The sequence below is a fragment of the Glycine soja genome, chromosome 11, assembly GCF_004193775.1.
Source record: "Glycine soja cultivar W05 chromosome 11, ASM419377v2, whole genome shotgun sequence".
Lineage (NCBI taxonomy): Eukaryota > Viridiplantae > Streptophyta > Magnoliopsida > Fabales > Fabaceae > Glycine > Glycine soja.
In genome coordinates this window covers 7,833,223-7,851,862 of record NC_041012.1, presented here as the reverse complement: position 1 = coordinate 7,851,862, position 18,640 = coordinate 7,833,223, and the positions used below count along the sequence as shown (strand labels likewise).

General features: G+C 36.7%; 2 protein-coding genes, 1 long non-coding RNA gene and 1 pseudogene across 7 annotated transcripts; 1 reads left to right on the top strand and 3 right to left on the bottom strand.

Moving 5' to 3' along the window:
- Positions 1–1,111: 1,111 nt before the first annotated feature.
- On the bottom strand, positions 1,112–1,991 carry LOC114376153. The gene is made up of 2 exons (XR_003658917.1): positions 1,536–1,991; positions 1,112–1,436 (listed from the first exon to the last, which is right to left on the bottom strand). It is a non-coding gene; the product is annotated as an uncharacterized LOC114376153 (long non-coding RNA).
- Positions 1,992–3,022: 1,031 nt separating this feature from the next.
- Positions 3,023–6,896, bottom strand: LOC114376137 (AP-5 complex subunit beta-1). The gene is made up of 3 exons (XM_028334079.1): positions 5,360–6,896; positions 4,741–5,180; positions 3,023–4,583 (listed from the first exon to the last, which is right to left on the bottom strand). The coding sequence occupies exons 1-3, from the start codon at positions 6,779–6,781 to the stop codon at positions 3,110–3,112; spliced, it is 3,336 nt and encodes a 1,111-aa protein (XP_028189880.1). The 5' UTR covers positions 6,782–6,896; the 3' UTR covers positions 3,023–3,109.
- Positions 6,897–6,918: 22 nt separating this feature from the next.
- On the top strand, positions 6,919–9,147 carry LOC114376151 (U11/U12 small nuclear ribonucleoprotein 25 kDa protein-like). 4 transcript variants are annotated; one of them, XM_028334118.1, is made up of 5 exons: positions 6,919–7,047; positions 7,688–7,922; positions 8,015–8,111; positions 8,331–8,430; positions 8,909–9,147. In XM_028334118.1, the coding sequence occupies exons 2-5, from the start codon at positions 7,733–7,735 to the stop codon at positions 9,002–9,004; spliced, it is 483 nt and encodes a 160-aa protein (XP_028189919.1). In that variant the 5' UTR covers positions 6,919–7,047; positions 7,688–7,732; the 3' UTR covers positions 9,005–9,147. The 4 variants fall into 4 exon arrangements, with proteins under 4 accessions (XP_028189919.1, XP_028189916.1, XP_028189918.1 ...); XM_028334115.1 differs by having other exon boundaries at positions 8,006–8,111; XM_028334117.1 differs by having other exon boundaries at positions 6,933–7,047; positions 7,718–7,922; positions 8,006–8,111.
- Positions 9,148–9,739: 592 nt separating this feature from the next.
- Positions 9,740–17,887, bottom strand: LOC114376928 (annotated as a pseudogene). Its single transcript, XR_003659025.1, has 10 exons — positions 17,812–17,887; positions 15,903–16,373; positions 15,226–15,309; positions 14,391–14,531; positions 14,211–14,317; positions 11,989–12,112; positions 11,530–11,673; positions 11,051–11,197; positions 10,483–10,605; positions 9,740–10,282 (listed from the first exon to the last, which is right to left on the bottom strand). The product of XR_003659025.1 is annotated as a pre-mRNA-processing protein 40C-like (transcript).
- Between the last annotated feature and the right edge of the window lie 753 nt (positions 17,888–18,640).

Below are 18,640 nucleotides of genomic sequence, written 5' to 3'. Positions count from 1 at the left end.
CTCCAACGAGTCCAAGAAGTTCAATTTTCCGCATGTGTACTTCCGGAAACTATAGCAAGTTTCCTCCACAATCTTCACTACGAATTCTTCACCATTGATATTAGTCATAACCAAATGGTTGATGAGCAGAGACCAAGGTGTCTTGACGAGGACTCTTGCCCGATCAACTCTTTGTAGATCTTCCACCTCTTCGTCTACCTCGACTACCTCTCCTACGCTTTCTGCAATTTTCTTGATACTTTCCATGTCCAAGGCGTGTATTGGAATGCACCAACACATTATCCAGACTAGTCTAAAGCTAGTGTGCATTTCTGAACTCCATTTCTGCAACGAGTGGAACATAGATAATCCATTATGAACTCATTCCTTGCACAAAGTTTCTGCTTTCAGTAGCAGTACCATATCGCCACCCAAGTACTTCGGTCTAATCTCCTCCTCGCCATCCCATATGAGCTCCTCCTCAAGTCTGTTGAACGTTGCTAAGTTTTGTAAATGGCCAACCCAAGCCTTTTTCAGCCATGCTTTGCTCTCCATAGGCACTGACAATGAAATTGTTGAACGAGTCTGATTATTCGCAATCTACTTCTGAGCATTCCTGAATGTTCTTGGTTGCCACCTCTAAGTTGCGTGTTTTCCTCCGTTAGCTACCACTTTTGCATACGCTTGTTTACTTGTGTGATCTCGCCTGTGTTGTTCAACGTCACCGTCATCAACTCGCTTTGTTGATGTGCCTACATCCCGCATCCCTTGTTAGGCTGACAATGGGGTTGCGCCATGACTGCCTTACCCTTGTCTCGTCCACCAGATGTAGCCCTGTCACTCTCTCTATCCCGTAGATGCTCATCGTCTTCCCTTTCATGTTTTGGTAGATTCACGTGTAGTTTAAGGCTACCTACAATCAGATTATCCAACTGTCTCTCAAATTGCTTGACGTTGGATACGCCTTTGCATTTAACAAAACCATATCTCTGACCACTTTTGTTCCTGTTCTTAGCTAGCTATATAGACCTCCCTGACATGGCCCCATTTTCTTGAAAGCAAACCACTATTCTTTTTCTCAAATGTCTTTTAGAGTATGTTTGGATTGGAGAATTTAATGAGGAATTTTAAATTTTAAGAATTGGAGGATAAGAAACCCTCAACAAATTTAATTACAGAAAGAAAAAATAGATAAGTACAAAAGATTGGAGGATAAGAAATCCTCAACAAAGATAATACAAATACAAAACGAGGAAAAAGAAATACTGTAGGAGAGCTGTCCATCCTAAGCATACCCAAAATAATGGTACCCTTAACAACAGTTACAAGACAATGTACAACTAACAATTCCGTATTATCTAAAAACTCTATAATATCGTTCCCCATGAAAAAAATGAAAACGAAACGTAACTTCATCAATTTATGTCTGCGGCAAGGAAATTACCGGACAGTGCTACCTGCATAAAAAGTAAAGAATGACTTATGCAACAGGTGCCACAGGTCATAACATAACAAAGAAATGACACCAAACATCTAGGAGGGAGAAGAGAAAGTACCTTTTAGCACAGTTTGAATCGAGAAAGACCCTTGTAAATTGTAATAATGTAAGGGCAGGACGAAATCTTCACATATAGCAATAACAAAATCTGCGAGAGAAGTGTACGTTCTCATTGCAATTCAAACCAATCGCAGTTCTTTGCCGATTAAAATTAATTATTAATATAGCTTTCCAATATAAAGAATACTCAAGTTATTGTATTTTTAACTGCAAGATACGAAGCCACAATACAGTTTTGGGCATATTAAACAACAGCGGGATTTAGAACAACAAATGCCGTTTTCTACTAGGTGGGTTTGGTTTCATGTATTAAAAAAACTCACTTCGATCAAGCTTCAAGATCTAGAATGAAAGAAATGGCAGTAGTGGTATATGTAAATCCATATTACTGGGCTATATGTAGCGGAGATGAGGATGTTGCAGTGGATGTGTGGTAAGACTCGACAGGATAAAATTAGAAACGAAGCTATTAGAGAGAGGGTTGGAGTAGCGCCTATTGTAGAGAAGATGGTGGAAAATAGACTTAGGTGGTTTGGGCATGTAGAGAGAAGACCGGTAGACTCTGTAGTGAGGAGAGTAGACCAGATGGAGAGAAGACAAACAATTCGAGGCAGAGGAAGACCCAAAAAGACTATAAGAGAGGTTATCAAAAAGGATCTCGAAATTAATGGTTTGGATAGAAGTATGGTACTTGATAGAACATTATGGCGGAAGTTGATCCATGTAGCCGACCCCACCTAGTGGGATAAGGCGTTGTTGTTGTTGTATATGTAACAAAAAAACTCACTCAGTTTTAGGTTTGGCATTTTTTCCACCCACCCAAGCCTCTAAATCCATATTACTGGGCTATATGTAACAAAAAGAAAAGGCTTTATGATGCAGCAGTAGCTTTAACTTGACATGAAATGGAGAAGGGGTTGTTTTAATTCTCCTATGCTTCGTATATATTATCTGAGCTTAGCAAAATACTTCTTTTAAAGAGCAAGTAAAAGAATATTAGCACCCATAGATGCTAAAATACTCCTACTTGTTATAATAAGGAGTATTTTAGCAAGCTACAACTTAGATTTGTTAAAATATGCCCAAAGGTGTTGCTAATAGATTCCTTCTAAAAATTCAATGGGAGTATAGTAGCAGCTCTTATTGCTTGTACATTCCCACTTGTTTTTTTAAAAGGAATATGTTACTCCAAAGGTGTAGTTTGCTAGCATACTACACATAAAAACCAAGTTGGATTATATTAGAAGTCTCTTGTGTATGCATACAAAGGGGCATATCAAGGGAGAACCCTTTTCATTTGTTATCATGAGACAAACAAATCTTGACAATACACTTATATATAAATGGTCAAGCTTAATTTGTCTCATTTGAACAACTATCACCTGATATGCTCTTAAAATGCATATAAGAAAAAAATGAGTTCTTCTTGAACAGCACAGCCACAGTCCACAGATAATATAAAAAAATTGTGTATTGCAAAAGAACAAGAAAAAAAAAGGACATATGTTTCGATAAACTGATTGAGGATTATTCATCTTTCTACAGTCATCAATGTAGGTGAAACGAAAGCTCTTATGACAGATACAAAGCTTCTAAATAATCATCAATGTAGGCCAAGCTCGGCCAATGATCTGTACGAATACGAACTAAAGTTGAAACATCACCAACTTCCATTTGGAAAAGGAGATGGAACCGCGGTGGAAGAAATATTAGAACAAGAAAACAACCCAGGTTTCTTTTTCTACTATTGCTAATAGCCCCCTTCTCATACTCTTCATCATTGTAAGTAAGACGGAGTGGACCTGTATCATGATTAGTAACAGAAGTAGCATCAGGAGAAGCATCTTCCCAAATGACATTTTGAATGATTCCCCCTTCCCATATGGCATCAATAAGTGGCTCCCCACTCACACCTACGACAAAATGTGCCAAATGGCGCTCAGTTGCCTGGATTAAAGAGGTTGCAGGGACATCAAGAAGCTTGACTGATTGAGTTCCACTGATGGCAGCAATCCCTTTGCCTCCTTTCAACTGAAATGTCTCCCGGCCAGTGCTGGAGGATGAGCCACATGCCTCCCATAAAGTATTGAACAAGTCAAAGTTGTATCGAGGTATTTCATCTTCTGGGATGTCTGTTGGGACAATAGCCTTGAGAAACATGTCTTCTATGCCTACTGTGATTCCTTGAAGTTGACCTTGGATGATTTGACTATTTTCTGCATTTGTTTCAATGTGAACATCAACTATACCTGGTGTGGGTTCCCTGGGCTCCAAATCAATCTCAACAATAGCTCTATATTTTTCCTCTTCCTGGGAATCATTTCCAACATCAACAGGAACAATACTTAGGGAGGCATCTTGAGATGCAGAATCTTTATTGTAAGGTTCACCAAGAAGAAAAGGTATACGATAGGATGGAATTGACACATATGGCGCAGATGACGAGAATTTTAACACAGTAGCATATATAGCCGGAAGTGCATCCACCTCTTCCAAGGACGTGGCAGTTTTATCTTTTCCCAACATGCGATTGAAAGTATTAGATTCAAATCTCAAACAACATGATATTCTGACTTTGAGACCTGGTATATATCTGAAGTCAGGAATGCAGGAAAAGTACTTCCTTAATGTGTTCAAAATTTCAGCAACTCTAGAATCCATGACACGGAGTGGCTCCTGTGGGTGATTTATTCTTCCAGATTCAGGAATGATCTGTGTATTGGAACTATCAGAAAATTCATTTTCCTCAACAGGAGCTTTGAGGTCTCTGATGCTCTCCAGATAAGCAGGTTTGGTGTTACTTACAACTAAATTTGATAACGACAGAGACCAAAACTGTTTGACTAACAATGGGACCAGACGCTCAAGGTGAATGCAGGATGATAAGTTTTTAAATGTCTTCAATTTCTGAGAAGGTCGAGGTGACTGAACGTTGAAAAACGAGGTTGGATGTGAAGATTGTGAAATTCCAAGAATCGTGTCCCCCAGATTCAAGATGTCTCTAAGCTTCTTTCCTGGAATGCAGACCAGCATACGCAAGTAGATCCTGAAAAATACTATATATCAGCACAGACAGGCAATCATTTTTGCAGGCCCTCTTAACCTTCTACAGCTATCTTTAACTTCAAGAAATAATTCATACGCCAGAGGTGAAGGAGAAAACTAGAATATTATGTCAAGAGCAGCAATTCATAATGTAATACCTTGAATTATCACGGACTTCCAAATCAGGAAAATAGAGACATGTAAAAGAAAGTAGACGAGATAGTCTTAGGAACAATCTAGAGCTATGGTGATGCATCAACATAGTTCGGCAAATTCCAAGAGCTCGACTTCCCTGGGACCATGATTTCATCCCTGTATCTGGGCCATGTTTCTCCACAAGGAAAATCATGAAGTTTGTGAGCAGCTCTAACAATGCACAAGGAGGTATTGTCTGATTTTCAGCAATTCTTTCAAATATTGGGAAGCAGTAAACCAACTTATAATCCATCCTCACATTTGGAAGCAAGTGCTTATCAAACTTCTGAAGTAAGCACTCACCCAACCAAGAATGCTTTTGACACGAGAGTAAACGGTCAACAAAAGCAACAACAATGGGAACCAGTCTCCTACTCTCCAACATCATGTTCACAAGCAACCCCTAAAAAACAAAACAAAGAAACTTGAATACATCATGCCTGACACACAACACTGACAAAAAACAAGAGCTCTTTGCAGCAATTAACCTTGGAATCTGAACTTTTGAGTTACTAGCATACTAGGATATAAAGAATTCTATAATTAGAATGCAACTTCTAAAATAGAAACACTCTTAAGCACCTGCAAAGTGCGAAATATCGCAGAGTCCAACAGATCCCTCGTGGTGGAAGGATCATTATCGGAATGAGACGATGAAGCAATCAGAAACTTATGGGAGGTGCGGACTGCAACAGCAGTCTCTGTGCTCCCAGGAGGCAACCATTTGAAAGAAGACACACAAACAAGGCCATCCTCAAACAGCCTCACCGGATCAATTAGCTCATGAGAACCACCTTTGAGCCTCAATACACGAGCACAAACCGAGCAAAAGGCAAGAAGGTCAAGCTTCAAGGCTTTCAAAGCCAGAGGATCAAACAAAACAGGAAAGAAAGTGGAGCACAATTCAAGGGAAGGCTTTGCCTTGTTGAAAATCATTCGATTGAAACCCAACAGCCAGTGCAGAGCCAACAAGCGAAACACCAAATAATGCTGAGATTCTCTGGAAATCAACAAGAGCCTGCGAGAAACCTCTCCCTCTTGACCATCAAACGCATTCAAGAAACGCAGATACATGCTCAAAACGACATGACACAGGATAGGGTCAAAGGAATGAATCATTCCAAACAACTGCACCTTCAGCATGGAAGGTTGCAATTCCAACGCCACAGCCACGGGAATTATCATACACATAAACTCCATCATCCCGCTAGGAGTCATCACTTGCGGCCACTCCAGCAAAAACGCTAACGCCCTCCTCAACTCCTTCACATTCAATCCCGAACCTAAATCTGAACTTGAACCCGAACCCGAATCCGTCACGCAATTTGGCGCATTGAACGGAACCATCGGAACCGACGTGGTGAGAATCGAGACGTTGAGTTTCCGAGCGACGATGCTATGAATCACCGAAGTGAAGAGCAGGAGGTAATACTGTGAAGCGTGAGTTCGCTCGTTCTGGCACAGACTCCACAAGTGTCCAACCACATCCGAAAGCAATCCCGGTTTCCACCGCTCCAATTCCCTGAGGCATTCGCACGCGACGCCGCGCGTGTGCCGGTCCGAACCGAAATTCGGCCGGTTTATGACCGTTAACAAGAACTCGACCAAGTTATTCTCCGTTTGAGCCTCGACAACGACGTTTTCAGATGCGCAGATGAGAATTGAGGTGGTGGAGACCATGAATTGGTCCTTGAAGGTGGAAGCTGAAGGGGCGGCGGCTTCGAGGGGCGCGTGAACGACGGTTTTGAGCGCGTCGACGAGACGGTGGAGGTGGTTATGTGAGGTGAAGAAGGATAGAGAGAATTCGTCGAGGAAGACGAGGAGTTGGAGCTTGAGGGAGAGAGGGAAGTCCTTCCGGTGCAGAGAGGAGAGAAGGGGATCGAAGAGAGGATCCAGAGAGCTCCATTTGCAGTGCACGCCGTTCTGGAAGCCTTCGATTAGGGTTTCCCACTCCTGAGTTGTAAGAGGCTTCGACGGTGGTGGCGCCGCCGCTTTCTCCGCCATGCCGTTCACGCTTCGGCGTAGTTGCTCTTCACTTAATTCAAGAAGATACTAACACACGCACGCACGCAAAATACAACACGTGTTTCACTCACCAGTACCGGCCCGGGTTTTTGGTTCGGACCACATTTTTCCGGCCCGGCCCATTTCCTTCTTCGTTCAGCTTAATGATTTTTTTTTTTTTCAATTCCCAAATTAACGCGACAACTCTCTTTCTCAGTTCAATCGTCTTGAATTGTTGCTTGACAAGCTAAAAAGCCTCTTTTCAGGTGCATTCTGCTGCTTAGATTTGAGCATGTGCGTAGATTTAGTGCAATTTCATCATGTTAATGTTCTATTCTAACACGTGTTTGGATAAGTGGATGCAGTATTTTTGTAGAGAGTTGTGTATTTTTTTTTCCTGCACACGAAACTAGGTGAATTTTCACTTCAGCTGGTCCATGATGTTCTATTATTATACAAATTAAATTGTTCATGTTTTCTGCATTCAAGGAAGCATTGTTGCAAAAGCTTCTTATCATTCAATCAGAGTGCTGCTATTCGTTTAAGATATTTTTCTTTAAACTGAAATCGGTGTATCCTTTGGTGTTGTGGGAAAATAAAATAAAAATTATTCTGTCCACTATTTGAAGTTCTATGCTTTAGAAACAAACAATTGCTACTCTACACAGACAAACATTTAGTGTGTTTCAAGGAACATGAGTCAAAGAAATTATTCTTTTTGCTCAATTTGGAGACTACCTGTTAGTTGGTGTGGTGTTGTGTTATGTTAGTTGTTGTTTGGTAATAATAAACAGTAGCCATTTTACTAATGTCTAGGTCCAAGAGAATATGTATTGTTGGATTTGAATACATGTACTTAAATTAAGATTGAAGGGAATAATGTTCCCTGGCCTCAATTGTATGCAGGCTGACCAAAAAGTTGGTTGTTTTGGAAAGCTTGGGAGCATAAACATGGAAGAATATAACAAGAGCAGCGTGAAGAAGGCAAGGTTGAACTCATTGCTGACAACCTTGCTAGATGATCCTATACTTTCTGATGTCCCCAAGAACCCAACTTTTGCAGATGTTGACACTCTCATCAACCTTGAATTGGGTAGTGCCATGCGCATTTCTGTCCTGAAATTGGATGGAACTACACTTGGTAATACTTGCATTACTATTCACTATTGCAAATTGAAAATTTTAAGCTCTGATCTGATTCACTAGTTATTTTGGTGGTGTAAGATGTGATAGTGATGAATTCAGCGACAGTCAAGGATTTGAAACTTGCCATCAAGAAGAAGGTAAATGACATGGAACAATCCAGCATGGGTCACCGCCATATTTCCTGGTGAGTTACAGTTTTCTTTTCTCTCTATTCCATCGCCATTACTCCTTTCTCAAAAACAAGAAAGAAGTTAGTGAACCACTTTGCCGTGTTCCAGAAGCTACTGTTCATTAGAAGAGCACTTAAAGTCAATGTTATAATATTTTATTTGACAGCAATAGTTCATCTCTGGAAATCCTGATTTTGTGCAACTCAGTATTACAAAAACTTATGTAATTGTAGGAAGCACGTATGGGCAAATTATTGTTTATCATGCCATAACAACAAGCTCCTAGATGATAATGAAGCACTTCAAAATTTTGGTGTGCGGAATAATTCTCAGGTTTGCCTTTTGTGTTCTGCGTTCAAATTGATTTTGTATCTCTTCTCAGCTAACTCATTTTCTCTACATTAGTCTCTTTTTCCAATATTGGAATTTTAAGCATCACATATCCTTAAAAGAATCGTTCTTCCTATGGCATTGTTTTATTATATACTCATTCTCGTATTTATGTTCAAACAAGTCTCCAAAAAAGCTTTTGATAACCCTTTTTTTCAGAAAAATATATGGTTTGCTTGCATCTTAATTTGTTACATCATGTTAGCAAATAGGGCATGTCATTTCAAATAGAATTATATTGCTTAGTATAAAGAAATCTAGAATTCGAGTTCAAGAAATCAGCCCCTTTTCTATTCTTGTGTAATGGTATTTCATTGTTGAGTGTTATTTACAAATCTATGTTTAGTTTTTCTTGCCTTGTCCACTTATTGAATGACATCTTTAACAGAGTGTAATTTTATGGTATTATATTCCTGTGCAGGTTCAATTTGTCTCCTATGTCATGACAAAAGAATCTCGGAGGCACTCGAAGAGGAGAAAGCATCGTTTTTTTCATGGCCTTAATAAGCGTTCCTGATCAAAATGATGAATGATAGTAATTAAGGGGTCTAGATTAGTTCATTGATCAAGGTGTGTGAGCAAGAGCGACTTTAGAATTACATCAAATACCTTAAATTTTATGAAATTGAAATTCTATGAACTTATTCTTACATTTGTCCATATAAGGTGAGTTGGATAATTAAAAGGAAAAGAAAAACGAAAAATGTTGTGAATTATATCTTCTCTCCTAATAACAACTAACATTCCAGCAAATTAACTTTTTTTGGAAAAAAAAAAAAAAAACCTTACATGTGTATGTGTAAGTGATTGTAATGTTCACGTTCACAAGAGCTTAGAGGTACTTTTGTTACAAATGAAGATTTTGCGTGCGATCTCCTTCGACAAAGAGATTTAAGTTTGAAAATTCTGAAAACTTCGTTAGGTACCAATAGTTTTCAAAGCAAGGACTTTATCACATAAAACAAATACTACACCTATTCATTTTTTTACCTCCAAAATGTGAATATTTCAACATTTAAATTAATAACACAAGCAACATATTCCAATTAATCTTTTTTTGGTAAATTCAATTTAAATTGATTAATAACCCTAATATATTTAATAATTCAAATCAATTAAGAAGTTAAAGTGATAAAAATAAATTAGAAGATTAGTTTTATACTTCTTCATCTATATTCTTTATCATTTATAAACCACATGGAGAGGATATAATGAACTTTATTAATCTCATTTCAAAGACGGAACAAATGTATTTGAGAATTGAAAAAGGATATGGGGCACTGCCCTCAATGATACTTCTGCTCTCAAGAATGGTAATAGTATACAAATGCGGTCTGAGGAATGAGAGTAATGTACTAAACACAGTATTAAGAACTTAAAAAAGGTAATATAATTATGTTCTAATGTCAGGGCTTCAAACTAAGGAAACCTAATCTCTGGCATAGGAGAGAAGAGATAACAAGAATTTCGAAAAGAATTATCTTCGCTCGTACGATCTCCCAGATTCAAATGGAGGTTTGGAAGATTCTAGATAATTTCTACCTTCAGCATCTGTATGTTTCTCTTCCCTGGAATCATGAGATGCCTTTTGCCCCCGCAGCATATCCTCAGCATAGCGGCGCCACAATGCTTCTCTTTCTTTTCTTGGAACTTTGTTATATCTTGGATCAGATTTTAAAAGACGTTTAGCTGTAGACCAAGAATTAAGCACTGTTTTTCCATCGTCAGTTTCTTGAGATGCAGCATCAGAAGTCAACACTTCAGCTAAGAGAACTCTAAACTCGTGCGCACAACGCTGGTCAAACCACAATGGTCACGAGTGTTAAGAGTGGGAGATACAAGTGCCACTGTGTCTCATTTACCACTGAAGAGCACACACATGTATATATATGTATATGGATGTGTGTGTGTGTGTGTAAGTAACCATAAAACACAGGCAATAATATAGCAAAAGAGAATGCCGTAGAAAACCACTAGCATTATATATTCACTTACTTCCTGAAGCATCTTGACATGTTCCCGAAAGAGCTTTTCCGTGTCCAATGGATCAAGATCAGGATTAGTTGCACGTCTTTGAGCATCCTTTTCTAATTTAGGCTTAGATTCCGTCCATGATACCTGAGAACATGAGTACACAAATGCCATTAATTTATAATTAATGAAAGAAAATAGGATAACGAATTTATTATCATTAACAGCAAATTCCTACCAACAAAGCAAATTACAAACAAGCAATCTTAATACAATTCAACCTTCAAGTGTTAGAAAGTAGAAATACACATTCCCATTAATCTAATTCTTATCTTTTTTCTTTTAGTCTATCCCCCCTAATCTACTGAATGCAGTTTAGTCCTATTCATGATGGTACTGTATTGCATCTAATCAGAAACCGGTAGAATAAAGCTTCAAAGATATCAATACTCAAATAAAATGAAATTAATCCAAAGGGGATATAATTCTAATCTTTTCAGATTTTTTTTCTGGGGTTGGGGGGGACCACTTAAGTTGATTATTAGAGATGAAAATAATAAATATAACCATACCACACACAAAAAATCTGTACCAGAGGGTCTTTGATTGTCTCCACAAGTAAAGCTTGAAATAAAGTAACTGCGTCCTTTCTTCGAATTTTTAGTCGCACCCTTTCCATTTCCTGTTCTTCTCTTTCCTTTCTTTTGCGCAGCTCCCGTTCTCTTTCCCTGAGCTTGTCCTATAAACAAGTTTCAACTTCAAGTATTTTGCTTCATAACCAATACAGATACATCACAAAAAAATGAATGAAAATGAGTTGCTGGGAGAACATCAATACACAAAAAAATCAACAAGCAAACTCCAACAATACCCATATTCCCATAATAAAAGTTACTACAACATAATTTTACAACATCTTCTGCCCACTAGGAACATAGAGCAGCAGCATGTTAAGGCACCAATAAATATAATAATAGGATAAAAAAGGTAGATGACAGTTATTCTCTTTTCTACTTAGCAACTTATTTGTTGATTAAAAAAAAGCATTCATCATATATAACCAGCTAATACCTGCTCCTCCCTTTTAGCTTTGGTCTCTCTTTCTGCTGCATGTTCAGCAGCTTTCAGTTCAGATATATACTCATTGAACAAAACTTCCCTATCCTCATGCCTCACACATTTATATCTTGGGTCATCCCTTAAATTTTCTTTGACCTGCATCAACAGAAGACTATAAATTAGATGGTACATACCACAGAAAAGCTAAGACACGCCACATTCAAAAGTTACACACATGTACAAGTATACTCCCACTCATTTCTAAAAGGAGTTAAATAACAAACTATATCCTTGATTAACAATCCAAAGTTGAAGCTTGCTGTGAGAAAATAAGTTAAATTTTCTGAATGTGCTTCAGTGTTTTTTCCACCTAGCAGAATGGACTTAGCACTTTAAGACAAAATTTGTTTCAAAATCCTGCATCTAAAGAACAGAAAAGAATGTCACAACTAATTCAAAGTGCACCCATACCCTGGACCAACGGGAGTTAAAAGATATATCTCCTCGCTCTTTAAGCATTGACTTAAAACTGGCAGCAGCAGCTGCACGCATTGCTTGAGCCTTTTCTTCAGCAGCTTTCTTCAAAGGAAGCACTCTGAAACACAAATAGGAACCCCATCAACCAGCATTCAGTAAAAGTCTCATTTGATAAAAAAAAAAAAACAAAACCATCTACCATGCAAATTCAAAGAGTTCAGAGGGCATAAGGACACACCCACAGCGAATCCGAGAGTCTGTCATTAGCCTACTACCTGCTGACTCATGTTGCTTTCAAGGATTATCAATAGAAATCATTTCTCTGTCTAGGAAAAAGTTCAATATTAATGCAAATGAGGAACCAAACTAAAGCAGTACATATACACACAAAGGTAAGAACTCAGCCCAGTCGGATGTACCAAATTTGAATAACAAAATCAAAAGGATTGGCTGGAAAGATGACATTCAATTTGAACAAATTGTTGCATACAACAATTGAGCTGATGCTGGTGGAGAAAGAAAAAAAAAATAGACACTGGCATGCAACAAATGTGACTTGATTTCTTCATCTCTATGCCTATTGTTGTAAAGAAAATGAGCTACATTTAAATATAATTCCCCTCTCTAGGGAATCCTTGGAAGAAAGGGTAGAATGTAAGGAAGGTTATCAAAGGAAATATTGCACTTGCATTCCCAGTTAACTGGTAGATTCTGTAGAGCCAAGAGGGTGGGGAAAAACCTCATTTGAAAAAAATAAAAAAAATAAAAATAAAAATATATATATATATATATATAGAGAGAGAGAGAGAGAGCAGAGACCCACTTACTCCAAGTGTAACTTTTTTAGAGTTACTCCCCATCCTCATCATTCATTTTCTTAAAATCTAATGGTTGTAATAAGTAACTAATTTTAACCATTACATCTTAAGAAAATGAATGGTGAGGATGAGGAGTAACTCTAAAAGAGTTACTCTTGGAGTAAATGGATCCCTCCTCACACATATATATAAAGTTGTATAAACTACCATGCAATGATTGATTATTTGCATCCCAAATTCTCAACCAATATATTTCCGCCTGTGTCAATTTAAGCTAAACAACCTTAACATTTTTCTCCTTTTAACACTATCAACCTGAAGGACATAGATAGAAGAATAGCAAAAATCAAAATTCATTCTAAGCAGCAGCATGGATCCCATGAGTTTCGCAGTAGATCAGTAGATAGTATCTTAGTTCCTAGATAAGTAATAAAAATTAAGACATCAACAAAATAACATGTATAGGTTCATTGAATTCCTTTGACAAAATATTGAAATTTCAACTGATAAAAGACACTTGGATTTCAGTAATTAGTGTTACATAAAGCACAACATTGAATACTGTCATCAATCATCACACTTTTGAGGTTGTTAATCACCCCGTAAGTTTCGCAGTAGATCAGTAGATAGTATCCTAGTTCCTAGATAAGTACTTACTATAAATTAAGACATTAACATAGTAACATGTATAGCTTTATTGAATTCCTTTGACAAAATATTGAAATTTCAACTGATAAAAGACACTTGGATTTCAGTAGCTTCAGTAATTAGTGTTACATAAAGAACAACATTGAATACTGTCATCAATCATCACACTTTTGAGGCTGTTAATCAACCCTACCCCATATTCAGACTAGTGACTTCCAGCATCATCTTTCATATTTCTAAGTCAACAGATTTTGCATTTGCCAATATTATTGCAAATCTGCAACATGATATTTGTACTGTATCAAATAGTGGCTACTTTGTGGATAATTCAATCTCGTGTTTGCCACTGAAGGAAGCATTACAACCATAATTCAATTCAGAAACATGCCTATTAAGAGAAATTAACCAAATATCAACCTTCTCTATTTTGTATGCTCAACATACATGAAAAATGATCAGAAAAACTAAATGAACTATTAGATTTCCATGTTAAGAATGACATAGATACAAATACAGACTTCCAGTCATAAAACCTCCACAAAAGCATTCATATGACGTGTATCATTGTTTGATGTGACAGACCAACTCGGCTTCCAGGCTAGGAGATCAAAAAGCATGACCAGTGTGAAAATTAACAAATCAAATAAGTAAAAATATGATGGGGAAGGATGCTGCTTATGTGAAAACATCACATGCAAATAAAATGACAGAAAGCTAAAAGGAATATCCTATCAAAATGCAAAGCGGCACCTTTCATTCAATAGGTGCTCTTGTTCCTTGCGGTCCAATGCCTCAAACCGTGGATCATTTCTCCATTTCTTCCGGAAAGTTTGATAATCAGTATTGTAATTAATATCCTGAAAAAAAGGAAGATAGATTTTACAACGGAACAATAAGTATGAATGAGCATCAAAATGAGGTAATATTAACTTCTGAGGCTTCATCCAGTAACCGCTTAAATCCTTCAATTGCTGCCTTCAGTGCAGCACGTTTTTCTTTACGTTCTTCTTCTGCACGAGTTTTAACATAATGCTCAAACAAGGATCTCCTAGCAGAATAACTTGGGATGGCCTGTAATAACAGATGGAAATTAAAAAAAAATGTGGATGACAACATAAACAAGCCAAAACGTGAAAAGAAAAACATTAAGATACAAGGAAATGCAATGTTGGGTGTAAGACATCTAAAAAGAACAGACAATTTTAAACCTAGGTGCATTGTCTGAAAAAAAATTCCTAGCTTCTATGCATATCCATCAGAGAAATTTCCACGAAGAAACCATGGACAGACAACCACAAGGAAGCTATAGAAGATAATCCTTTTCCATAAATTCTGTTACCTCCCCCCCCCCCCCCCAAAAAAAAAAAAAAAACAGTTAGAAGTAGCAAGTTCTTAAAAATTGAAAGAAGCAAATTCTTGCAAAAAGGAAGGTAGATATAAATATAATATTAATATGACTCCTATGCTGAAACATTTATATACATGGAGAAAATTTAGAACTTTCTCTTAGATCCATTACACTCAATCAGGTGATGTACAAAAAATTAGACTTAATTCCACATGAAAGGCATAACCACAAAATGGACACCACTCCAGACATCATACAGCATGACAGAATTAAGACAAAGTTGATAGAAATCCCAGCATTGAATAAAAGTACAAGTGTACAACTTGTGCATGGCCTATTATTATAAGAGTTCCAGTTGAAGGAAAGGCCACTGTTTCCCAATCAAAATATATATAAAAAAAAATAGTTTCATAAAACCTTAAAACGTGGATCAAATACTATCTTTGGCAATTCTTTCTCCCACTTTGAGAATGGTGCCACTCCTCGCTCCTTAAGCATCTCCTACAAAATTCACAGGCGCAAATAAACACGGTATTAGATATAAACTAAGGTACATTTGAGAGTGCGTCATAGTTCATGGTGTATTGCTTACACAGAACAGGTTTAAATACGACATGAACACAATTTTATTCAGTAAATCTTATAAGTTTTATAGTTATGTAAAAATGCAGTAACAAGGGATTCAACGTCATAATATAAAGAACTTCATTTTGTAAGTGATATTTAACATGGCAGTTGTTACACCGGTAAGACAAATGAGAGGAAAGATTGATTCTATTCAAGACAAAACAAGGGTTCAAGCCAGGACACAAAGTAGGAGAACACAAAACAAGATGAATACAAGTATGTGAAATGGTACAATAGATAATTTAATTAAATAGAAATATGCAGCAACTTAACAATCTTCCATAAAAAATAATCTGAGGATGGAAGAAAAGCAAAAGGGGTGGTGGGGAGGCACATTTCATATGATAATTTTGACGTAGTTAACAATCTATAATGAAAACAGTGCAGGAGGATCATGATTCCTCATTACAGAAACAAAGACAACGCGGGAAAGAACTACATCAGCTCAAAGAAAGAAACAAATATACCTTAAATTGAATGATGCACTCCTCCTTCGAAGGCCCATTATCTTCATCTTCAGAATCTGAGGATGTATCAGAGACATTAGCATCACCATTAGTATCTTTTGCTTTATCTTTGTTATTATCTACTTGCAAGCCCTTAGCTGTAGAATCAACTGTTTTTGAACCATTTGATTCAGGTCCTGTTTGTACAGATGGGGCAGGAATAGAAGAGGAAGCAACAGGTGTTCCTGAGTCCTGCAATTTCTTCTTGATCAAATCCAAAGCCGATGGCGAGTTCTGTAGACTAGAGGGTTTAAGAGCAGCAGCATCACGACCACCAGTATTAATAGCAGGAGCATTCAGAGTAACCATTCCTGACCCTCTATCGGACAATACATTAGTATTTGAAACTGACATTAAATGATCTTTTGTAACATCACCATCCTGCTTCTTTTTCAATTCAGCCACCTCATTTGGGATTTGCCAGCAGCTAGTCTAACATAGAACAAAAGGACAAAAAAATAAACAAAGTGAATAACAGAGAAATAGTGTGTGTGTGTGTGTTAACTGTACATGTACATTAAATACAATTTAGAAAAAATAACATTTTGAGATCGGGTGAATATATTTCCTATTTAGATTTGCTGTCCAAAAAAAAAATATTTCCTATTTAGAAACCAAAAGAATGCCTAATGTGTTGATAGAATGACTTATTAACCAATATTTCAATTGATGTTCAAAAATTGGAAGTGTCAACAATAAAAGTAGGAGACAGCATGCTAATAAAAAATCCCAGAAAGGTTCTCACATAGAAAAGTGTCTATGTTGTAAATCAGAAATAACTCTTACGCTGTTCCAGAACATAACTTTCACATGAATCTGTAATAAATCATTTTGTTAGTTCTATCAATTGTCCAAACAAAAGAACAGACCTCTGGGATATAAAAAAAGCCTTCAACTATACTATATTACTATCAGAACTCCTCTAATTTCCATTGTTACTGCTAGTACCAAGAACGGTTTGCACATGTCTAACACACACCCACACACAAAAGATCTATGGGCATGAATCATGGATGATTTGCAGGTCCATTTGTGGAAAAAATGACTTAAATATGTAAAATGGGGTTGACAAGGATCATATTCCTAAACTCTCCTTTCCTTTGAAGCTAAAGCTATTAGATGGAAGCCCAAGAATGATTTTCTCTCCCTAAAAATGTTATCCAGCATGCAAACCCTGCATGCAACAAGAAGCACTGCTAACACAATATCATAGTGAAGCCAAGAAAAACTATCCTACACCAAATCAAGTGAAGTGGTAAAAGCAATCTGCTTCAACCAAATCAAATTAAATAATTGTATTTTCCTTTTCTTTTCCTTTCTTTATGATCAAACATTGAAAAAAAAAGACCTTTAAATGGATTTATTAAAATTTTGGTTTTCAAATATTTCAATGAATTTTGGCACATTGCTTCAATTCCATGTAGAATGTAGTCAAATCAATCTGCAGGAAAAATGCTTACTTCTTGTGTTCCTGTTTCTTTCACAAATTAAAACTTATACTAGAGTAGTTTGTAACCATTTTTTAAGTTCCTAATCTCGCCTATGGACATCCCATATAATATCAAATGGAAAAGAAACATTATTCCTGCTTTCCTCATATCTTTTCAATAATACTACACCAGCTAATAGAGGTTAATAATAATGATAACATAAAGCTGTAGAGTGAAACAAGGAAAGAAGAAATAACTTGTCACAGAATGTAAATAACAATTTAGAAAATGCATAATTACAAACAGGGAACAGAGAACATCATTTTAGAATGTAACTAGGTAGGTCATCCTAGAAGACAAAACTCAAGGAGACTGGCAGGACAATAAGACAAATAACTGAAATAACAAAGTTGATTGTCTCATGAATATAGGAACCATACCTTGGTCCGATTGTGTAGTAGTATTTTTTTCCATCACTAGTGGAGACCAACCGCAATCAGTACCAGGCAAATCCATCCTATTAAAATTAAAAATGACAAAAGGTGAGAAGGTAAGATTATAATCAAAGGTTATAAATACACAACTTTTAAGACCCAAAACATACAATAACATTATGCTACCGAGACAAAGGAAATTATAGAATGTAAGTGAAAATACATAAAGGCCATCTAACCCATGCATAAAGAATCTGATTATGCCCGATACTGTAGCTAGACACTATATTTAGTTAAAATTCTAGCAATTATGATTTCTTTGCAGTCCAACAGTGTTGATACCAAAATTCCTTCGAACCTTATTAATTTGTTAATAGGAACATCAGACCCTTCCACACCAATCAATCCATATCTCTATACTTAAACATAAGGCATTTAACTTCTTAAGAATATTGGTTGCAGTGAATTCAATTCTTCAAGAAGTATAATTATAAAGCACATTTAACCTATGCTTGGTGGAGAAAAAAAATGAAATTTGAAAATTTATCTTATTTGATTGAAGATAAAGTTAAAATTTTCATTTTTTCTCTTCATGTTTTCTCTCCAATTCAAAATATTGAATTTCAAATTTTCTCACTCTTTCATTTTCTTTCCTTTATCCAACAATCAATGTCCAAACAAAGGTTAAAGTTTAGCACCCACATATTCACAAAGATAGTACATAAAAATTGGTATCATTTAACCCTCACTCCTTTATTCATTTTAAGTATTTGGAGAGAGGACCAGGGGGATAATACAGTTGACTGTCATCCCTTTCCTTACTACACAAGGCATA